At 43.2% G+C, this 21,762-nt stretch overlaps 1 protein-coding gene across 2 annotated transcripts; it reads right to left on the bottom strand.

Moving 5' to 3' along the window:
• Positions 1–16,488: 16,488 nt before the first annotated feature.
• LOC133371840 (melanin-concentrating hormone receptor 1-like) lies at positions 16,489–19,276 on the bottom strand. Of its 2 annotated transcripts, none has more exons than XM_061599711.1 (2): positions 19,192–19,276; positions 16,489–17,486 (listed from the first exon to the last, which is right to left on the bottom strand). In XM_061599711.1, the coding sequence occupies exons 1-2, from the start codon at positions 19,253–19,255 to the stop codon at positions 16,489–16,491; spliced, it is 1,062 nt and encodes a 353-aa protein (XP_061455695.1). In that variant the 5' UTR covers positions 19,256–19,276. The 2 variants fall into 2 exon arrangements, with proteins under 2 accessions (XP_061455695.1, XP_061455696.1); XM_061599712.1 differs by having other exon boundaries at positions 19,201–19,276.
• Between the last annotated feature and the right edge of the window lie 2,486 nt (positions 19,277–21,762).

Raw genomic sequence — 21,762 nt, 5'->3', positions numbered from 1 at the left:
CAACTTTATGCCGCTGTCTCCAGACTACCTCCTTTGGTTTCCAGGACTTCAGACCTTTAAAGAGTCATCCCTCTGGCCTGAAAATGGGCAATCCTCACCTGTTCTTCAGCTTTCCTCCTCATGCACTCCCTGTGCTGTTGGACTGGTGATGTGCAGGAAGAGGCTTCTGGTTCTTCAGGCTCAGGGGAAGGCTCCTTTGAGGGTCCAGGCTCTGGCCCTATGGTGGTCTGGGACTTCCTGTCCAACAGCCTCAGGTGCACCTCCCTGTCTTCAGCAGTCAGCTCTGAGCCCTGGACCTGACTCGGCTTCCCATCTGGCGCCCCAGCAGCCTCCAACTTTGCATCCAGATCACTGCAGGATAGGAGCTCCTGACACCTAGCTTAGGGGCTGTGGAGCAGACACTCAGCAGGTGCGCAAAGCTCTGTCTTTGTAACACCTTGCTGCTACTCCCCACCACCCAGCATTTACTGCCCGAGGCAGCTGCCTCATTTGCCTAATGGTAGAGCCGGCCCTGTCAAATCATGTCTGTTTCAGCCCTAATGCTATGAGTGTAGGTATGCTGCAGAATCCCATGTCCTCTATTCAACAAACTGAGCCTTAATCCACCAGGTGGCTTTTCCAAGCGATGATTCATGTTTGAGCAAATAAGAGTACTTTGCTGCAAACAGAAGCTTCACTCCCCCAGCACAGCTCTGGCCGCTAAGGGCTTTAGCTCAGCTGGAGCCATCGGCTCAAATTAAAACAGAGAAGCAAAAATGCTTTTCCTAGCTCTCTTTCTGGTTCTTGCAGAGAAGACATGTTGTTTTCTGGAGAAGGATTTGGTCTTCTTTGTTACATAACTTGTTTTTTCAGGGATCTGCCTTTCTGGTGTATTGGGGCTGTGAATTTCAGAGGAGTTGACGTGTTGGTCTGTTTCAACAGAAACAAGAAAGAATCTTGGGAAGCCATAAAGAGTAATGCACCTATTGTGTTCCAGCTTTCATGGCTCAGGACTAACATTTTCAGCTGCACAGAGTTATCCTGACTTGGTAGATGATATGTACATGGTCACAGAGAAGAAGGAAAAATGGTAAACAGTGTGACCATTTATTTGGACTTTACAAAGAAATACCACAGGCACACTGCCACCCCTTTCATTGGGTGGCCTTTGGGCCCATTTACAAGTTTTAATCAATCCACTCACTCACTTACTGCAAGGTGTCAGGGACTGGCCTGTCTCCTCTTCTTTACAGGAGAGTTCTCACAGCCACAGTACAAATTCTTATAGCAAAATCAGCCTGGTGGGTCCTCACCATAGGGAGTTCAAGCACCCCTCTTATTCCACAAACTCTCTTTGTGCAGCATTTTCATGCGAACACTTTTTCTCTTTCTGGTTCCTCAAGGAAGGTCTTCCACACATTCTGCCTTTCGGTGCCTGGTTCCCCACTTGTTGTATAACCCCAGATCCTCCTCCTTCACCCCTCAATTCTGCTTGCCTTCCTGGTCTGTGAATCCACTGGATCAGGGCTGTAGACCTTTCCTGCTCTGCCATTCTACTGTGCCTCCCTCTGTCACAAGAGCTGCATCTGCCCTCCTCCAAGAACTCACTTCATATGTTACTGCTCTCTCCTTTCCACAATGGTTACCTAGGAAAGAGTGCTCTTGTGCTCAGGTCCTGTTTTCTATGGGCATCTGGTTGGCCACTGTGAGAACAGAATGCTGGACTAGAAAGGGCATTGGCTTGATCCAGGAGGCACTTCTTGTGTTCTTAGACAGCTGCAGTAAGGGGAGGAGAGCGTCTGGTGGTCAGCTGACACATTGATCCACTTCTTGCCTGGCTATGTTGATGTCCAGAAAGTCCAATTGTGGGAGAGCACAAGAGTTGGCAGCCCCTGTGCCAACCTTCTTACACAGGGGTCCACAAGTATGATAGATAAGGTCACCAGCGGCAAGTACATTTCAAGAAGTGTGCTTATCCCAGTGCAAGGGTGAGAGTCAGACAACATCATACTGAGCTTCTCTGAATGCCTCTGAAGCTCCGTGTGATGAGCTCCATCCCTTCTCTTAAGCTTGCAAAGCAGGGGAAGGATGCAGGGCTGCCAAGAGGGGGTTCGGGCCCCAGTGAGAAAAAAAATTCGGGGCCCCCAGCAAGGGCAGACCGGCTAAAAATCTTTACACAGGATTTGTATTGATGTGCAAAGAAACCCAAAAAACCAAACATGCCGTGCTTGGTATACAAATGAAACATGGAACAGGAAAAGAAGACATTTATTCTTAAAGAACATATAAACAAAACTAAACAACACTGTAAAAAAACTTAAAACTAAAATCACATATGTTATATTAAAGAAAAAACAAATATGCCCTGCCTGATATACAAATGAAACCTGGAATGCGAAAAGAAAACATTCATTCTTAAAGAACATATAAAAATTAAAATTAAAAGAACATATAAAAAAGCTTAAATCAAAATCACATATATCACATTATTATAATTCACATTGCAGTAAATACTTGCAAAATGCAACCTCGCAAATTGCAACTTTCTGCAAATTGCAATACTCGTATAATGCAGCATATTTAAAATTAACTACTCGCAAAATGCACCTGCTTTTTGTTTTTCACTAGAATGTTAAATTTTTACATTTTTATAATTTTGACATGAGATCTTGTTTATTTGAAAACTAAGAGAAAATACGTTTAGAAATATTTTTAAAAATAAATGGTATTTTTTTGTAAAATATATGGGTAGGTCATTTAACCTTTTGTAATTAAAGGTTAACTAAAAAAATTAAAATATATACTTAATCATAATAAAATAAAATTGTACCCAAAATTCCCCAATTGCAACTTTATTCATAAAAAGCTACATTTTTAAAACAATCGATTCAGGAAAGCTGCATTTTGCGAAATTTATTGTATCATTTTTATATGAGTGGAGCTTTATGAGCTTTGCGATTTGCAAATAAATCAATAACTTCAGAAAAATTGCATTTTCTAGCTAATTCAGCCTCAACTGACAGTAAACCTAAATCTGTCAATCAGTTTTGGGCCATTGTAGACCTTAACACGTCTTTTATTCTAGAAAGACACCTGAAAGAGTGTTCTGCTTGAGCCACTGTTACTGGTATGGTGCAGAACAACCTTACAGCAACGACTACGTTTGGAAAAAGAATTTCAAGTTTTAATTGTCTTAGTTTATTCAAAAGGTTTATTGGCGAAAGAAAATTTTCTTGCAAATTTGATTTATATACTGCCTTAAGATGTATTAGCTCGTCGTAAATATTTTCGCTAATATCCTGTTCATAATTACTTTGCAGTTTTTTGGCCTTTTCTAGAATTTCTTCATCCTCTAATTCATGTAACGCTGAATAAAGAATTTATTGCTTTTGCCACCTCAAATTGTGTTGTCATATTGCCAATGACAGTGTCCAAAAGAACATTAAACACATTGCACTTGAATATCTTTGTTTGTGATGATAATCCATGGTAAGAATTGAAAAGGGGTAAAAAAGTTATCTAAAATTAAAAAATGTATCATAGTTATTTTAAATTCACTGCAATATAAAATAAAATAAATGTGTGATATTTTATATGAATAATAAATATGATAATATTCGTATCTCTTGAGAATATTAAGATCCTAATGACTAATATCAATAATATAAACACCCACAGGATCATTGCTGAACTTTAAACATTTAACTGGTATGTGTAACACAACACAATGTGTATCACACAACAACTTTGTTGTGTTCGCACGGTGTTCACTTACGAAATGAAACTTTGCATAATGAGATGAGACTGTCATCTGTCATACTGTCAAAGAGCAGAAGTGAATGTTCGTATAGAGTCGGAAATGCTCGGAAATGCTCGCTTCACAGCAGAAGTTCGCAAGCCGTTATTCAGAATTGTGTGTGCATTGAACATGAAATATATATTTTGTTAAGAATTACATTAAAATATAATCATATTCTATTCTTACTATGTAATTAGTAGTTCTTTGGTTGATTATAATCTATATTGGCCAATAACTGACAGAATTTTTTATATCATTATTTTCTTTGAAATTCACCGATTTTACAATGGATGTCAAAAACAATCAACAAATAATGATATTACTGAGAAAGACAAAAACATATGCAGCATAATCGGGCCCCGGGCCCCCTTCCAGACCACCAGGCCCCGGTAATTTGTACCAGCTCCTCCGCCCATCGACCCTGCAAGGATGGAAACTCAACCGTGCATTTGTGCTGAACTTTGAAGACTCTCAGAAACGCTGAGCCTTCTCTTCTGAGAAGTCTCTCCACAGTTCAGGGTGTGGTTGGGCAAGATCCCTATCCTAAACTGGGTCACTGATGACTACAAGTTTGTGAACCTCCAATGAAAGCTTACTCCACATCAAATCTTTAAGTCTTTACGGTACAAGAGACTGCAGTTTCACTGAGTCACCTTTTATGATTCCGTTGGCAGGGCACAAGAGCTTTCTGCCTGGTATGTCTGTTTGCAACACTGTAATATTTCTCTGTTCCTGCAAGTTGAGAGACAAACAATATGCAACAAAATGACTGTCTGTTCCATTTGCTATCTAGACACCTGCTCATTAGCCCAGAGGATTAATGGGCTAATCCTCTAATGAGCTACAGGGTTTTAGCGCTGACATTCTCCATCCTTTCCTCTGCAAGCCACTTAAAGTGGCTCCCTGCATTTAAGCCCATTTATTTCACAGGCAAATCAATAGTACCAAATTGGACTATGGGCAAGTATTTAGGCTTGATTGGTTCGTGGATCGAGCTTTACAGAAACCCGGGAGAAAGAAGCTCGCTTAAAATGTCAAGAATCGATAGCTTTTAATGAGTCACATGTCCTGTCTTTTTCTAGGTTGAGGTTATTGGGTTTTGTTGCTGGAAAATCTATTCCTGCCTGCCAAAAGATGGGAAAATTGGGTTTTGATTCAGAGTCTTTATGTATTATAAGCAAGTTAAGAGAGAGTGCTTCTATACTATCTGTACACCACCTGTGCATACAGTCTTCCAGAAAACAAGTTGGAAAAACACTGTGTGTGCATGAAAACTTTGACTATCTTGTATCATAAGAACATCAGAACCATTGGTTGACATATCCATTGCATTCCTGTATATGCAGACAGAAAGCTTGTAAGTTTACTGGTAAGGATCTCAGTTGTCCTCTGCAGCCTTCAGAGCTGTTTCATCATTTGGTCGATGTGTTCTGCTAAATCATTTGTGGCTGAAGGTTGTTGTGACTCAGGTGTCTGTGTGTTTCATGATGGTTTGGCATTCCACTGACTCAGACTGAAGGAGATTGCCCGTTACAGCTTATAAAGCCAAAGGCACGCCAAGCCATAATAAAAATGGCATTTGAAGGAAAATGTCGGCTGGGAGTTTTTGATGAAAAGTGTCTCTGGAATGGTCACAGGTTGCAATCATGAAAATGCTCAAAGTGCCCCTTTGATTTTTCTTTTTCTTTGTTTGTTTAGCAGCTGCATTATATACTGAAGTGCTACGAGTATCTTTTTATTATTATTACCGTTATTACTCCTGTCAAGTCTGAAAAGGGCATTTCACAATTCTGTAGGCAGGGGAACATTTGAGCTCACATATTTAACAGGGTTCATATAGGGTGCACACATTTGTCTTACCCCAGCCTGGATTAAATCACATTTCTTTAGATTTAACAGCCTTCATGGTGACAAATGCCTGAGTGATTCCTGTCGTTATGGAGAAAGAGACGCTCAACAGTATAGCTGCCTAAAACTGTGATGAGGGATCCCTCCTTGGTAAATTGGCTGGGGGACTGACAAAGGATTTCATATGCTTCATGAAAACTCATCAGCATTTTAGTGCAAATTTCTCTTGATATACACATGTGTGTGTGGAATTTTGCCTAATAGGTACATCTTTGCAAAACAATTTCCTCTAATATAATGCAGGGAGGCTTAGAGGGTGGTGACAAGGGAGATGGCCTTTTCAGTTATGGCTCCTCAACTGTGAAAGACAATCCCTAGTGAGGTCTGCCTGGTGCCTTCATTGACATCTTTTTAGCACCAGGTAAAGGCATACCTTTCTCCCCAGACATCTGATAGACTGAGATGATGTTGTTTTGCATTAGTGTGCTGCCAAAGCTTTCTGTGGCTATATGGGGGCAATTATTGTTTTATTTATTTTTGTTGTAAGTCACCTTTGGGTAACAAGCAACTAATATTAATATCAATATATTAATATCAATATCAATAATAAAATCCATCCAAAATTAAAATATACACTAAAACAATTCTATCAAGCATGAAAATGCATCCATAATTTTAAAAATGCAATAAAACAAGCCAGGAATGAAAGCAGTTTAAAAACAATGAAAACAATTTGATCACAAGTTCAAGTTCACAAGTTCAACTATGAAGGGACCGAGCAGTTGCTTTCTTTCACCAGGACCCCAAAGTCTTGCCAGTTCGAGGCTACATCCCTGGTGTAGCAACATTCCCAGGGACATTTTTTGAGTGGGGGTGGAAGAGAAAAATGGCTGTCCCCATGGGCAGTGGAGACAGGTGTCTCCAATGTGCAACAACGCCTTGGTCTGGTCCTTGAAAGTTCAGGCTAAAACCTGGAGTGGATTCACTATCCTACTGACATCAGAGCCACCCGCCTCCACTACCCATTGGTCCTGTGAAAGTGGGGTAGTAATGTGGGCTCCTGCTGGGAGGAAGGGCGGGATCTAAATCAAATACATAAATAAATAAAATATATCCCAATTCCATATATGTTACAGGCATGAGGGGAGAAACCTCAGGCCCAAGAAGCCAGATGTAGCCCTCCAGGCCTTTCTGTTTGGCCCATGGAACTGTCCCCAAGCCACACCCCCTCCCCAGGCCACACCCCTTGCTGCTACTGCTTTGTACCCCGAGTGTTTTGCCTGGCTGGAACATGTCCTTACTCATGCCTCTTGCTTGTTTGGAATGAGGCTAGAGAGAGGTGTGAGAGTGTGTGGAGAAATTAACTTACTGTACAAAGGCAACGTTTACATGGTTTGCTCCTCTGGCATGTGGCCCTTGGAAGGTTGCCCAGAAGGAAATGTGGACCTCAGGTGGAAAAAAGTTCCCCACCCCTGTTATATACAGACCTTGTTGTACGTCCACAACAAAATGAAGCTACCTTGCATGTTGTTTACTTTTCTCTTCCTTGCTGGGGATTCTAGGCAGGGAGAGTTGTGAAATGTATTTGATTTCTTTGTTCATCTTACATTAACACTGATAGCAAAAAGCATGCAGAATTTCACCCCAGAAACATTATTGAGGCAATCTGCTATGCTCTGAATCAGTGTGCGTGCTGCCAAAGCTTTCTGTGGATGTATGGGGGTGGTTATAGTTTTATTTTATTTTTGTTGTAAAAGACTTTCAGGTAGCAAGCAACTAATAAATTGAATTATTAATAATAAGGTTTTTAAAAAATATATATATATTAATAAAGAACTGAAGTTTCAAACACTCAGAGAAGGAAAACATCATCTTGGATTTTTCAGTGCGCTGTGACGATTAAGAGGATTTTATATCCAGTGGATTAAAACAACCTTGATTTATCTAGAAAAGATTTAAATTAATAGATGTGAATTAACTCAGAACTAAATGCAAGGCAAGAGGATTTTATATCCAGTGGATTAAAACAACCTTGATTTATCTAGAAAAGATTTAAATTAATAAATGTGAATTAACTCAGAACTAAATGCAAGGCAAGCTCCTATCTTTTTGGAAATTGAGGCTCTCACACAATCTCTTCAAAAAACAACACCATATTGAACATTCTTTTTATTCAAGATTTTTCAAGAGTGCAGTACAATGTAACACATATAACTCGGCACATTGCACCAACCTCTAAGCAAAACCAAACAAAATTAAATCATTGCATATCAGATCCCACTTGTAATCATTCCACTGGTCATAAAACCAATACAGGTATATTCATATACCTAGATGGAGTTGAATAAGATATAACAGAGCTCTCCAAATACATTGTTAATGAATGAAGCACATCCAAAATAATAAAAAAAATTCGGATAGAGCTGACATCATTTGAAATGTCTTTTTTTCCCCAGGCTAAGAGTATCCTAAACTTTCAGCAGTCTTGGAGTGGCTTGCTGGGACTCTTTCATGGGGAAGGAGTGTAGCCCAGTGATAGAGCATCTGCTTTCCCTGCAAAAGGTCCCAGGTTCAATCCCTGGCATCCCCAGGTAGGGCTGGGAGAGAACTGGAGAGCTGCTGCCAGTTGGTGTAGATTATACTGAACTAAATGGACCTATGGTCTGACTCAGTGTAAGACAGCTTCCTATGGGAGATGGAGGCTGCAAAAAAAGAAAGCTCTGTGTGGGTGTAGACTATGGTTGCCAGGTCAGAAGCTTCCCAAACCCTGAGAGTTTAGGAGGGGGGCCTAGTGATGTCACAGGGGTGGGCCTGAGTGATGTCATTAAGCATGATACATTAAGCATCAACCACAGTTGCTTGGCACATACAATTCAAACAAAAACATTGCTCTGATTGGAAATTAAGAAATTTTAGCTAAAAGATGGAGCCTGGGTAGGGAACTTTTAAACTAGCCTACTTGCTTCTAGCAAGAAGGATTAAAGTGCCCGCAGGCCAGGCCGGTCATCAGAAGGCCATTGTAGGAAGAAAGGAGCCTAGTGTTGTGGAGGTGTTAGATGGGAGCGCTCAAAGGGTAAAGATGGATGCCCTTGAAGGCTGCAATTCTAAACACACTTACTAAGCCCCATAGAATTCAATAGGACATACTTCTGAGTAGATATGGTTTGGATTGTGCTGTTGGTGAAGCTTGACTAGGGATCCTCTGCAAAGATATTCATATCCAAGCAGGGTTGGCAACCCCCTGCCTACCTCTTAACATGGCTGCTCCAAACTGCTTTACAGATTTGACCCTTCACTTCAGAAAGAGGTTTGAGAAAGAGTAAGAGTAAGAAGATTCTCTACCCTTTTCTGTCTACCCTATGGGCTGCTATAAACTCACTTTGACAGCTAACCCAATTCCAATGAGTAATAATTGTCAGACAGAAAACACACATTATTTGGTCTACCTTCACAGGCAGCAGCTTGGGAACAACAACAATTGCAGCCACACTTCCCAGTATGTGAATTCTCTTTTACCACTATTGGGCAAGAAACAAACTGTAATTCAACCAACAAGGGGCATCATCAGTGGATTTAAGGGGACTGAGCTGAGTGCATGGAACCACTGTTGTTGCTTCTGTGGATGTAAGGGAGTGAGGTTAAAGGTAAATGAAATGCAAATAGAAAAACAAAAACAAAAGACAGTGATGATTTCCTAAATGCAATACCATACCAACCACAACAAAATTCCTATGAGTAAGGCAGAAAACTCAGCATTCCACAGTCAGTCAGGATTTCTAACCAAAAACCAAAACTAAAAAAATCCTGGCAGCCAGTCAGCCAAGGTCAGAGAAATTCCCATGCAGCACAATCTGGCCTGAGGGCTGCAGTTAGTGCAGAATGCTGTGGCACGATTGCTGACAAGAGTGAGACCCTGTCAGCACATAATACCTCTGCTCTGAAATCAGCACTGGTTGCCGATTTGCTATCAGGCCAAGTTCAAGGTGTGCTTTCCATGTTACAGGTGCCACACAGTACTTGTTCTGCTCTTGTAAGAAATCAGTCCTTTAGTGTGGCAGCACCTATGCTTTGGAACTCCCTGCCTATTGACATTAGGCAGACGCCTTCATTGTACTCTTTTCAGCACCTGCTAAAAACATTTTTGTTTAGGCAAGTCTACCCAGGCATGTAGAAATTATTGGGTTTTTTATCTGTTTTTAACTTCTTGGTTTTATTATTTTGAATGTTTTTAAATACGTGTCTTTAACTGTTTTTGCCAATAACTTTATTGTTTTATTGTTTTAATTCTCTCTGTCAACTGCTTTGAGATTTTTTACAATAATGCTATTTATTTACAATAAATGTTGTAAATAAAATACATAAATAAATTTTGGACTCACTGTCGCCCTTGGGTCTCTTTCCACTTTTCGGAACAAAGGAATCTGCCTTATACCAACTCAGGCCATTTGGTACCATCTAGTTCAGTACTGATGACATGGGCTAGCATTGGCTCTGCATGATTCCAGGCAATAGCCTTTTCCAGAAGTTGAATTTTGGACCTTTGCACACAAAGCATATGCTCTACCACTGAGTTACAGCCCTTCCACTTTTTTAAAAAAAGTATATTTTAAAATCATTCTTTTCAATTCACTAATGAATGCACATCATACCTAGGGCAGATACACACCATTCATTTAAAGCACATTCAACTCACATTTGAAGCACATGAATCACACCTCAGAATCATGGGAACTGTAATTTGTTAAGAGTGGTGGGAACTATAACTGTGAAGGGGAAACGACACTTCCCAGGATTCTTTAGGGGACGTCAAATGTTTTAAATGAAGAAATATTGATATAAGCATGTCTGTCAACGATGTTTATTATTTACACAACCTGTAAAGATATTTGTAGTGCAATCCTATGTTTGTTTACTCAGAAGCAAGTCCCAATGTATTCAATGGGGCTTACTCAAACAGGGAATCATGCACAGAACTGCAATCTCCAGTGAAGAAACTTCACTCACCCATTCCAAAATTCAGAATCATGTCACTTTAAGCTGTTTTGCAACTGTATATACTTGTTTTTATGGTTATTGGAATTTAAAGGGATTTATTTTTTGTTGTGAGCTGCCTTGGTTTCCACTCACCAACCCTACCTCCCAGGGTTGTTGGGAAAACTCCATATATACACACAACACTGGAGATGTAAAAATACATACACCCCACATAATAATTTATTGTCAAAACCAGTTGGTCATTGAAGAATATTTTCTTTAAAACATAACATCATTATTTGTTTCCTACATAATAAAAGCAATGATACCTATGTAAGCCCAGCCTAATTGCTTTAAAAAAATAGGATTGGAGGGGGAAAGACAGATTTACAACACAAACAATTCTTTGCTATGTTTACTCAAAAGTCCCATTCATTTACAGCACAATCTTAACCATGTCTACTCAAAAGTAAGTCCTATTGAATTCAATGGGGTTTGCTCCAGGCATGTGGGATTTGCATTGCAGCTTTACTCCCAGAAAAGCGAGTATTGGATTAAAGCTTCATATTGGGACGGTTTTCAAAACCCTGCCCTCAACAGCCCAGGAAAATTTAAACTTGTTTGACTTCTGCACACAAGAAAGAAAAAAACTACTCAATTTATGAAACAACAGTTTTCAGGCCTTGCAATGTGGTCTTGGCACTGCCTGGAGGTCAACACTTATTGGCTACAAACCTGAAAGGGCGGGGTTAGAACAACCAGCTACAAGCTCATTTTACAGACATGGGGGAACTGATGTTTTGGTGTATACCTCAAGAACCAAACCACCTAGAAACTAAAAATTTTTTAAATGAAAGCTGAGAGTCTGACGATTAAGATGACTTACCCAGAGAGGACCCCAAAAACCTGGAGTCTCTGGGCAAAAACCAGACACCTAGCAATCCTAGTGTAGACTGAATTTTGTTATTGAGGTAATTAAACAACTAGGTAGCAGGACAGAGATCAAGGTTAGAATTCATTTCTCTTCCTATATGTAGGAAGAGTCAAAGGCAAAGAGGAGAGTGACCTGGAGTAATCCAGGAATCTCCCTGTTTTGAGTCACGTATGCTTACCATGCTCTGATCTGATGTGTGTTTAGCTGTTCTGAGTCGCCATGTGTCAGCTAGGTAAATGGAAAGGTTGAAGGGCGCCGTAGCAGCTTGAGTGGAAGGGGCTTGGCCTGATAGCTGTTGATTGAAGGGACATGGCCTGATAGCTGCTGAGTGCAATTATTAGCAGCTGTGTGTGCTGGGAGGTTCATTCTGTTTCCCTACTCCTAACTGAGCAGAGCAGAGGAAGCTGCCTTAGCTGGTCCAGAGGATATATAAGTGAGCCAGCTGTCAGGGAGCGAGTGAACAGGGAGAGCTAGCAGGAGTTTGGTGGGGGAGGTCCTTAACTTTTCTTTTTCTTGCAGTGTGCATCATATACCAGTGGGCCCAATGCTCTTCAACATTTTTATTAATCTTGGATGAGGGAATGCTTATCAAATTTGCAGATGATACATACTTCATACTATTAGAATACTTGTATAGTACATTAGTCTAGTATAGTACTATATACTAATGCCCAGAGTATTGGAAACAAACAGGACAACCTTAAACTTGTATGCCATGTAGTTCTTAGGCCAGAAAGCAAACACTCGTACGCTATGCAGGTTACCACCACTGGAATGTCCTTTCCGTCCATAGTCTCTATTACCTTTTGTTGCTATCTTTCTACTTGTATTGGAATAGTGTGCGCTTTGTCCTGTCCTCCTGGAACATTAACAGGAGAGTCCAACTGGGAACAAAGCCCTATGAGGAGAGACTGAGAGAACTGGGTACATTTAGCCTTGAGAAGAGAAGACTGAGGGGAGATAACACCCTTCAAGTACTTAAAAGGGGAGGAGGGTCATCCTAGTATGCAGGACACAGCATAATGGGCTCAAGTTACAGGAAGCCAAATTTTGGCTGAACATCAGGAAAAACTTCCTAACTGTTAGAGTGGTACAACAATTGAACCAATTACTGAGGGAGGTGGTGGGCTTTCCAACATTGGAGGCATCTAAGAAGCAGCTGGACAGCCACCTGTTGGGGGTGCTTTAAGTTGGATTCCTGCATTGAGCAGGGGGTTGGACTGAATGGCCTTATAGGCCCTTTCCAGCTCTACTATTCTCTGATTCTATGAGCAAGCTACCAGTGCTTATTAGCCCGCTCAAAGATGCTGCAGCTGGTGTCAGTTGTCTGAGGTGTGACTCCACACACTGGGTGAGATAAATATTGATTTACTTTCTGCATAAGAATTAGAGGTACTGTTAAACATAACAGACCACTGGAAGAAGCCTTAAGATATATTGCAATGTAACTTGTTTGATTCTAACTTATTGGCTAAGACCCACTATATGCACTTATGTAAAAGATTATTAAGATGTTTAAGAAGTGTTAAGATATTCAAGAAATGTTATAAAGATGCTGTGCTGTTGAACTCCCGATTATTTTCATTATATTTCCCAAGTCCCAAAAATTCTTGGGGGGTGGGGGAGAATCTCCAACCATGAGTCTGCCTATTCAGACAACTGGCGTTAGTAAGCCTGCAAGTTTAGCTGAGCACAAAGTCTGATGTATAAGGAATCTGAATAGCCTCAAGGCAAAGGGGAGAATGTGAGAATCCTCAATCCTGTGCATTCGTAGGAAATGGGCCATCCAGGAGGTTTCAAGCCACTGTTATTAGAGCAGGGGCAGCCAATGTGATGCCCTCCAGATGTTGTACTACAACTCCCATCATCCCTAAACCTCTGGCTGGGCCTGATGCAAGTTAAGAGTCCAACAACATCTGGAGAGCATGACATTGGCCATCCATGCACTAAGAGAACACTGGGTTAGAGGAACAAATAGTGTGATATGGTATAAGGCAGGGATTATAACCTGTGGCCCACCAGATGTTGTTGGACTATAGCTTCCATCATCCCTGACCACTGGTCATGCTGGCTGGGACTGATGGGCGTTGGTGTCCAGCAACATGTGAAGGACCACAGGGTCCTCATCTCTAGTATAAGACATGTCCTTATGATGCTTTATTAATGAAGATTCTGCTGTTCCATCTGCAGTATTATTTAAAGAGCAGAATCTTCAATAATAAAGCATAATAAAGCACCATTGCTTTAAAATCCAGGAGGGTGCCTTTTGGTTAAAGGTGATAAATGTACAAACCTATTATAAGACAGTTATGTTTATTGACCTCAGCAGCTGCCAATGTGATATTTCAGGCTGTGCACTGCTACACGCCACCTCAGTGTTTGTGCATATGTCATGAGCTTTAGCAACAAGATGCATCCATTCCCCATTGGATGTTTAACTTCTAATGCAAAAATGGGGAGCCTGTAGCCCTCGCAAATGTTGTTGGACTCCAACTTCCATCAGGCGCAGCAAGCATAGCCAATGGTCAAGGATGACAGGAGTTGTAGGCTACAGGTTCCCCATCCATGCTCTAGTGACTCTAGGTAGGCTGGAGCAATGGGCTGAAAACAACAGAATGAAATTTAACAGGGATAAGTGCAAAGTTCTACACCTAGGAAAAAGAAACCAAATGCACAGTTATCAGATGGGGGATACTTAGCTCAGCAATACTACATGTGAGAAGGATCTTTGGATGGTTGTTGATCACAAGCTGAATATGAGCCAACAGTGCAATGTGGCTGCAAAACAGGCAAATGCTATTTTAGGCTGCATCATAGTTTTCAAATTGAGTGAAGTTCTAGTTCCCTGTTATTCAGCACTGGTTAGGCCTAATCTTCAGTACTGCATCCAGTTATGGACACCTCACTTTAAGAAGGGCGCAGACAAACTGGAAGAGGTTCAGAGGAAGGCAACAAGGATGATAAGGGGACTGGGAAGAAAGCCCTATGAGGAGAGACTGAAAGAACTGGGCATGTTTAGCCTTGAGAAGAGAAGACTGAGGGGAGATATATTTCACACAGAGGAGGGCCAGGATTTTTTTATTATCCCATAGTGCAGGGCACGGAATAATGGGCTCAAGAAACAGGAATCCAGATTTTGTCTGAACATCAGAAAAAAACTCCTAACTGTTAGAGCAGTACGACAATGGAAACAATGACCTAGGGAGGTGGTGGGTTCTCCAACACTGGAGGCATTTAAGAGGCAGCTGGACAGCCACCTGTTGGGGATGCTTTAAGTTGTATTCCTGCATTGAGCAGGGGGTTGAACTTGATGGCCTCATAGATATTCCATGATTCTATGAAACCTAGTTGTTACATTATCAAAAAATGTTCAGGGTCTCCCCCAAAGCAAAAAGCAGGGACAGCTATTTACTGGTGCAGGTACCAAAAAAGTTGAAGGAAAATCCAGTTTAGGTGGTGTATGAATTATAGACACCAGTGCCAGCCCAAGACATTTTGTTCCCTGTGGCAAAAATTGCACCTCCCGTTCTCTATATGAAAAGCGATCTCATTGGTAGCTGAATCTAACTTCAACACTGGCTATGGGATAGACTCCACTACCACACCTGAGGGCATCATGCTAGGTCAGGGTGGGCAGGCTACATGGCACACACAGATATTTCCTTCTACACCTCTGTCCCGCACATCTCCCAGTATCTGCTGTCTGAGGCAGCTGCCTCATTTTACCTAATGGCAAAGCCGGCTCCTTCTTCCCCTTCCACGCAGATCACAAGTATAAATTTGGAATACCATACATGGTATGACTATATTATTGTAACCTGTCCTGAGGCATTATGGTGAAGGGCGTTTAAGAAATCCTACAACAAATAAACAAATAATTTTTTAAAAAAATGCTGGATGTATATTCATGTTGTCCAAAGTGTTTCTAATCCACAATAGGCATCGACGTGTCTACTTCCGGCTGAAGTTCCTTTGGTGCTTTGCATGCTCTTCCTCCTGCTCATCATTCTTCATTCAGAGTGCTACAGTGTGAGGCCAGATGGGATCAAGATCCCCCTTCAAAGGATGCAGTTCCTAGCACTTAAGTCAATAGCTGTGGGAGGGGCCAGGAGGACAAATGCAATCTCTTTGAGGGCGTGGGGATGAATCCCACTGCGGCAAGTATGCTCAGGCGAAGGTCTGTAGCTCATCTGATTAGCATGCAGAAGATCCCAGATTCAAACCCTGATATCTCCAGAAAGGCCTGGGAGTGTCCTGAGCCTGAAACCTAGCTACTGCTAGACCATATAGACCCAGCATAGCCACCTTGGCGACCTCCAGATGCTGCTGAACTGTACTTCCCATCATCCCTGATCATGGACCGTTTATGCTGGGGCTAATGGGAGTTGTAGTCCAACAACATCTGGACAGCATCATGTTGGTTACCCCTATTGTATTTATTATTATTTATTTATTTATTATACTTGTATACCGCCCCATAGCCGAAGCTCTCTGGGTGGTTTACAACAATTAAAAACATTAAAACAAATACACAATTTAAAACACATATTTTAAAAACAATTTAAAACACAATTTAAAAATTTAAAACACAAATTACAATTTAAAAATTTAAAACCATTTAAAACACATGCTAAAATGCCTGGGAGAAGAGGAAGGTCTTGACCTGGTGCTGAAAAGATAACAGTGTTGGCGCCAGGTGTACCTCGTCAGGAAGATCATTCCATAATTTGGGGGCCACCACTGAGAAGGCCCTCTCCCTTGTTGCCACTCTCCGAGCCTCCCTTGGAGTAGGTACCCGAAGGAGGGCCTATTGTAGACTATACTTAGCTAGATGAACCAATGGTCTGACTCAGTACAAGGCAGATTCCTATGTTTCCATCTTCTTACCATCAGTAGATGATGAGTTCCCATAGCTAACTGGATCATGAGTTGGAACTATACCACTTTGTCATCTCTACCTGGCTGAGACAGAGACCAAATGCAACAGAGGCTGCCCAGACTCGCTAGGTTGTGCCCGGCCACTTTTGATCCGATTTTGGGATGTATCCTCTCCTGCATCTGCAGGCCTGACAGAGACAACATTTTTTCTGCGGAAGTTCTGTCCGAGCAAGATGTAAATGAAAGGGTTCAGGCAGCTATTGGCGTAACCTAGGCTGATAGCCACATTGTAGGCATAGTAGAAAGCCAAGGTGGGCTGGTGCACGGCCAACTGGACCAGCTGTAGAACATGGAAAGGGGCCCAGCACACAAAGAACACCAGGCAGATGGCGATGGCGATCCGGGTCACCTTTTTGGTCCGGAGCCTGGTGCATCTCTGCCCTGTCAATGCTTGTGAGGACCTGGCCATCCTCAGCAGGATCCTCCTGTAGGCCACTGTGATGAGGGCAAAAGGGATGGCAAAAGCCAGGAAGAACTGGTAGAGGGTGTACCAGTAGATGTCCCACTGAGGGTCTGGCAGGCGAATCCCGCAGCCCAGCAGCCCTCCTGGCAGGGGAATGAGCTGTGCGTACATCCACACTGGAGTGATGCTGAGGAAGGATAGAGCCCACAGCACACAGATGGCTGAGATGGCCACAGGGGGCTTCCTGAAGCGGGTGGAGGTAAATGGGTAGACAGTGGCCAGGTAGCGATCAATGGACATGGCGGTGAGGATGTAGGTGCTGGTGAACTGGCTGTTGGCATCCAGGGCGGTAATGATGGTGCACATGGTTTCTCCAAACTGCCAGGCGCCATTGCCCAGCAGCTGATGGATAAGGAAGGGCATGCCCAGGACAAAGAGCAAGTCCACCATGGAAAGGTTGATGATGAAGATGTCAGGGACACTGCTGCCGGGGCTGGATTTTTTGAAGACAGTGCAGATCACCAGGCTGTTGCCGACGATGCCCAGGAGGCAAATGATGCCAAATAAGGTGGGCATGATGAAGGTAGAGTAGCTCACAGGTCTAAGATCACCTACCAAAGGGAGAAAAAAGGAGAGCAAAGACAGAATGACTTCAAATGATGTCCACATGGTGGTGGTTGATAATGACAATAATTGTTTGTTTATTTATTACATTTATATCCTACCCTTCCTCCCACAGGAGTCCAGGGCGGCAAACGTGTGATGTATGGGTGAGAGTGTTGGACTAGGAACTGGGAGACAAGGGATCAAATCCCCCACACAGCCATGAAACTCACTGAGTGACCTTGGGCCACTCGCCATCTCTTAGCCCAACCTACCTTGCAGGGTCATTGTGAAAATAAAATGAGGAGAAGAACCATGAAGGCTCCACTCCACAGGAACCTCGAGAAGGTGGAATCCCAAAGTACTAAGTTTTAAAGCAAACGTCCAGACCACTTTCCCATAGCATGTTGTGCGTCCCTGAAACGTGCCCCACAACATCTTAGTCTTGCTGCCCCCTCCTTTCCATAAACTAAGGTATTTAGCAGGATGGGGAACCTGTGGCCCTTCAGATGCTGCTAGACTACAAGTTCCATCATCCCATATTATTGGCCCTGCTGTTTGGGGCTGATGGGAGTTGATGTTCAACAAACATTTGGAGGTCCGCAGGTTCCCCATCCCTGGCTTATAGGAAGCTCCCGGTAAAATGTGCACAATGTTTTCCAAAGATGATAAGCATGTGATTGTGGGAAATGTCTTATCCTTGGCTAATAAAATGAAATAAAATGAAACAGTATCCTCTTCCCCCAAAGCCCTCCAGATGTTTTTTGCCTCTTAGTCCCATCAGCCCATGACCAATTGTCAAGGACAGTGGGAGTTATACTCTAGCAACATCTGGAGGGCCACAGATTCCCCCACCCCACCCTAAAAGCTAAGGTTACTGCTAACGTCACCTGCTTCCGATATTGGGTAAGAATGGATTTTTCCTTCCGATATGCTTGGTATGCACTGTGGCCACTGCACCTGTTTGCAGTGATGCTTCTTGTAGAATGCGAGTGGAGAGAAGCAAGCAGAACTCAGAAGGATCTGTCCACTTTCAGTTTTGTGCCTGTACAACAGCTGTATAAAATACCCTGTGGGAAAAGGCTTTAGAACAGAAGTGTATAGATAGTACATCTTTCTCGCCTCTTATTTACTGAGGCATTTGGAAGAAAATGGCACAGTGTTTTTGTTTATTAAGCAGGAGAGAGCAAACTGCACGTGGATGGGTCAGTGGTATGCAGTCATGCACAGGAAGTGCATGTAGAAGTCTCCAGATTTAATACAGCCTTGCAAACCTACCTAGTTCTCCGTGTTCCTATATGTAATATAGTTATAGAACAGTAGTTGCCTATACAAACACACACACACTTGTTCCAAAGATACACATGCTTTTTTGTACAATTACTGTCACCTGCCTTGATTCCTTTCGACAGGGCAGGCTACAAATCTAATGTGCATGCACAACATTTAGCAACAAAGCAAAACACCAGCAGAGGTGGATCTGACATTTGCCTCTGAAATGGAAAGAGATTTGGATGAGAAATGGGGGAAGCAGTTGTAATCATAACAGATTCAGGATCTTTATACACAATTATACAGAATGGTCTTACGTTTTTTCTTATTCAGTTGCCCAGTTTAACTCCCCATCGCCTGTAGATCGGAGAAAGTGCCCTTTGAAAATAGCCCCTTTATATATACTGTATCTCCAAATATTACAGCATCCTCCCCAGTGACTCGACTTACCGTTGTGGGTAAAGTTTTGTCCCATCTTAGTGGTGTTTGGGGTGCAGTCGTTCATGCTCAGGGTGTGATTCGCTTGAAAATCCTTCTGGGAAAAGAAACTAGATCCCATCAACAGTTGGAAGATGCCATGCTTTCCTCACTGTTTCATGCAGAAGAATGACAAGGGGGAGGCTGGGTTCCTGCGAGACCCATCCTCCAAGCGATTCCTTCTGCAAGACCAGCCGAATGAGTTTCTGTTGTTGCTGGGTTCCGCTGTAAAACAGCCATGAAGGCAGATGGTGATAGTGGGGAAACCTCCGACTTTGCCTGCTCTCTGCACCACCCTCAGGACAAAACTGACACCAGAGCACAGAGTCTAGTGTATCATCCATGCAACATCTTTGCATCATGCAACTGAAAAAAGGTAGTCTGAGTAGCCTGGAGTGAAGAACTGAGTTTTGCCAGGCTTTGAGCCATCATTTTTATTTTGCTTTAGGAGGAGAAATTGAATGAGTACAGCGACACAGTCAGGCAGGGATAGCAGGCTGTCCTACTTTACAGAGGACAGTTCTTTATTTGAAGGCGTCTTCTCTTTGAAGGGCTTTCTCGTTTAAAAACAACAAGAAAGGGAGATCGGAAGCCTTGAAGTTGCCTGACAGCCTGTTTCAGACAGCAGACTAAGCCGCGCAGGCACACAAGTCACCAGGTCAGTCTTTGCTGCTGTGGTGAGATGTATTTCTATTGGAACTATAGTCATTATTTCTAAATTTGCATCTATGCAATTAGGACATACATTAGGACATGCCATTTTTTTTCAAATCTATGTCCTCTTTTTGTGATGATGCAGGGCTGCTTTTGTTTGGTGATGGAAATCCAGATTTTATAGGAGGAGAGGGGGCTTGAGGCAAGATACTCCCATGGGGCTGCTCTTCGCTGCTGTCAGAGAGACATAGGAAACGATCAAGAGCTCTGTGGAATGATCCTGGAGTGATGAAGAAGAAAAGATACAGAATGAGACCCGAAGAAAGGTCCTAGTAACTTGCAACCAGGAAGTGCTGACACAGTAGGCTTCAGTACCTTTGACCGTGGCAGCTCCTTCCCCTTAGCTCCAGTTACAACACTGGCTGATCAGGAGCCCATCCCTTTTCCTCCCCTCCCTTTGCCCAAGCTGCTGCCGCTGTGCACACCTCCTCTAGAGGAGGGTCTCAATGAGGTGCCACCCCCCCATCGCCTCAGACACACAGACAACTGCACCGGCAGGCTCACCTAGGAGGAGCGCTTGTTCACGCAGGCGTTCCCGTTCTGTGACACCTCCCTCATGCAAGTAGAAAGGGCCCGCCTGCGCCTATTTAAGGGTCATAGGGGAGCATTTCTAATTGCTGCGACATCTTACCTTTGAGTTGTAATGCCTGATTATGGTGTGTAGCGATGCAGAATCTTGTGTAACCTGTAAGCTGACCCATGAAGCATTCTAGACGGACGTTTCTCTACCAGAGAAAAATACCCCATCAAGTCGGATTCCAACGGGCTTGGCCAGGACAGAAACTGCCTTGGATTAGTCCATCTAGGTCAACATTACAGATGCTGATAGCAGCTCTACTTGTAGTTTTTATTTCTGCAGACCTCGAGGTTCCCACACCTGCTTTGCACATGGGTGATGCCATTTTGTTGTATCTCTGCTGGTGGAGGTAGTATGCCTCTGGATGCCAGTTCCTGGGGATGACAAGTGGGGAAGAGTGCTTTTGTGCTCCACCCCTGCTTTTGGGCTTAGAAACCGCTGGCTTATCTAGCTCTGTATTGCCTACACTGACTGGCAGCAGCTGTCCAGGGTTTAAGGTGGAGGTCTCTCCCAGCCCTACTTAAGAGGTGCCGGGGATTGAACCTGGGACCTTCTGCATGCAGAGCAGATGCTCTGCTCCTGACCTACAGCTCTTCTCTATGGGCTTGCTCAGCTGGCACCACCGTCAAGAAAGAAAGAGGGTAAGGTGTGCAAAGATGACAGCTGCTGCTTCTTGCCCCGCTCCCATCTTGCTTGCTCAGGGAAGGCAGGTGGACAGGCAACAACAGCAAGGAGGCAGAATAGCACAGCCTGGAGTGTCCAGGGACTGGCGGTGGGTCCCCTGCAGGGGCAAGGGCCTTCATAAGTGCTCATTGATGCTGACCTCCTTTGCAGTTCCTGTTGCCCTTGAGTGGGGAGGCTCCTGTACTGGGGGAGGCTTCCTCTGCATTTTAGGACCCCAAGTTTTCCAGGCTTCTAAAATGTGTGGGGACTGAATACAGGAGGCTCCCCGCTTCTTCAGATGTCTCCCTCTAGTGATTAGAGGGCAGCCAGAATGGTGACGGGGCGGTGGTGGAGTGACTGTTCTCTTCCCCGTGCCCCTCCATAAGTTGTCTTAACTCAGAAGGATAACTGAAGAGAGCTCAAGATCCTGGGGGTTGCGCCTGGGATCTTCTGCCCACAAAGCATGCATGTGGCCTTCCACTGAATATACCTCCTCTGGAGATGTGTGTGTGTGTGTGTGTGAAAAAGTAAAGATCCATGCTTAGCTACAACCTGGGTGATCTTGGGCAAGCCATCCCCTC

This window comes from Rhineura floridana, chromosome 17 (genome assembly GCF_030035675.1).
Source record: "Rhineura floridana isolate rRhiFlo1 chromosome 17, rRhiFlo1.hap2, whole genome shotgun sequence".
Classification (NCBI taxonomy): Eukaryota; Metazoa; Chordata; class Lepidosauria; order Squamata; family Rhineuridae; genus Rhineura; species Rhineura floridana.
This window is presented reverse-complemented; position numbering and strand designations above follow the sequence as displayed.

Excerpts from the sequence above, each read along its gene's own strand:
- LOC133371840 (XM_061599711.1), bottom strand. The coding sequence starts at position 19,255 with ATGAACGACTGCACCCCAAACACCACTAAGATGGGACAAAACTTTACC. Across the intron at positions 17,487-19,191 it reads TACCCACAACGGTAAGTCGA|GTGATCTTAGACCTGTGAGC; the intron begins GTCACTGGGGAG and ends TCCCTTTGGTAG.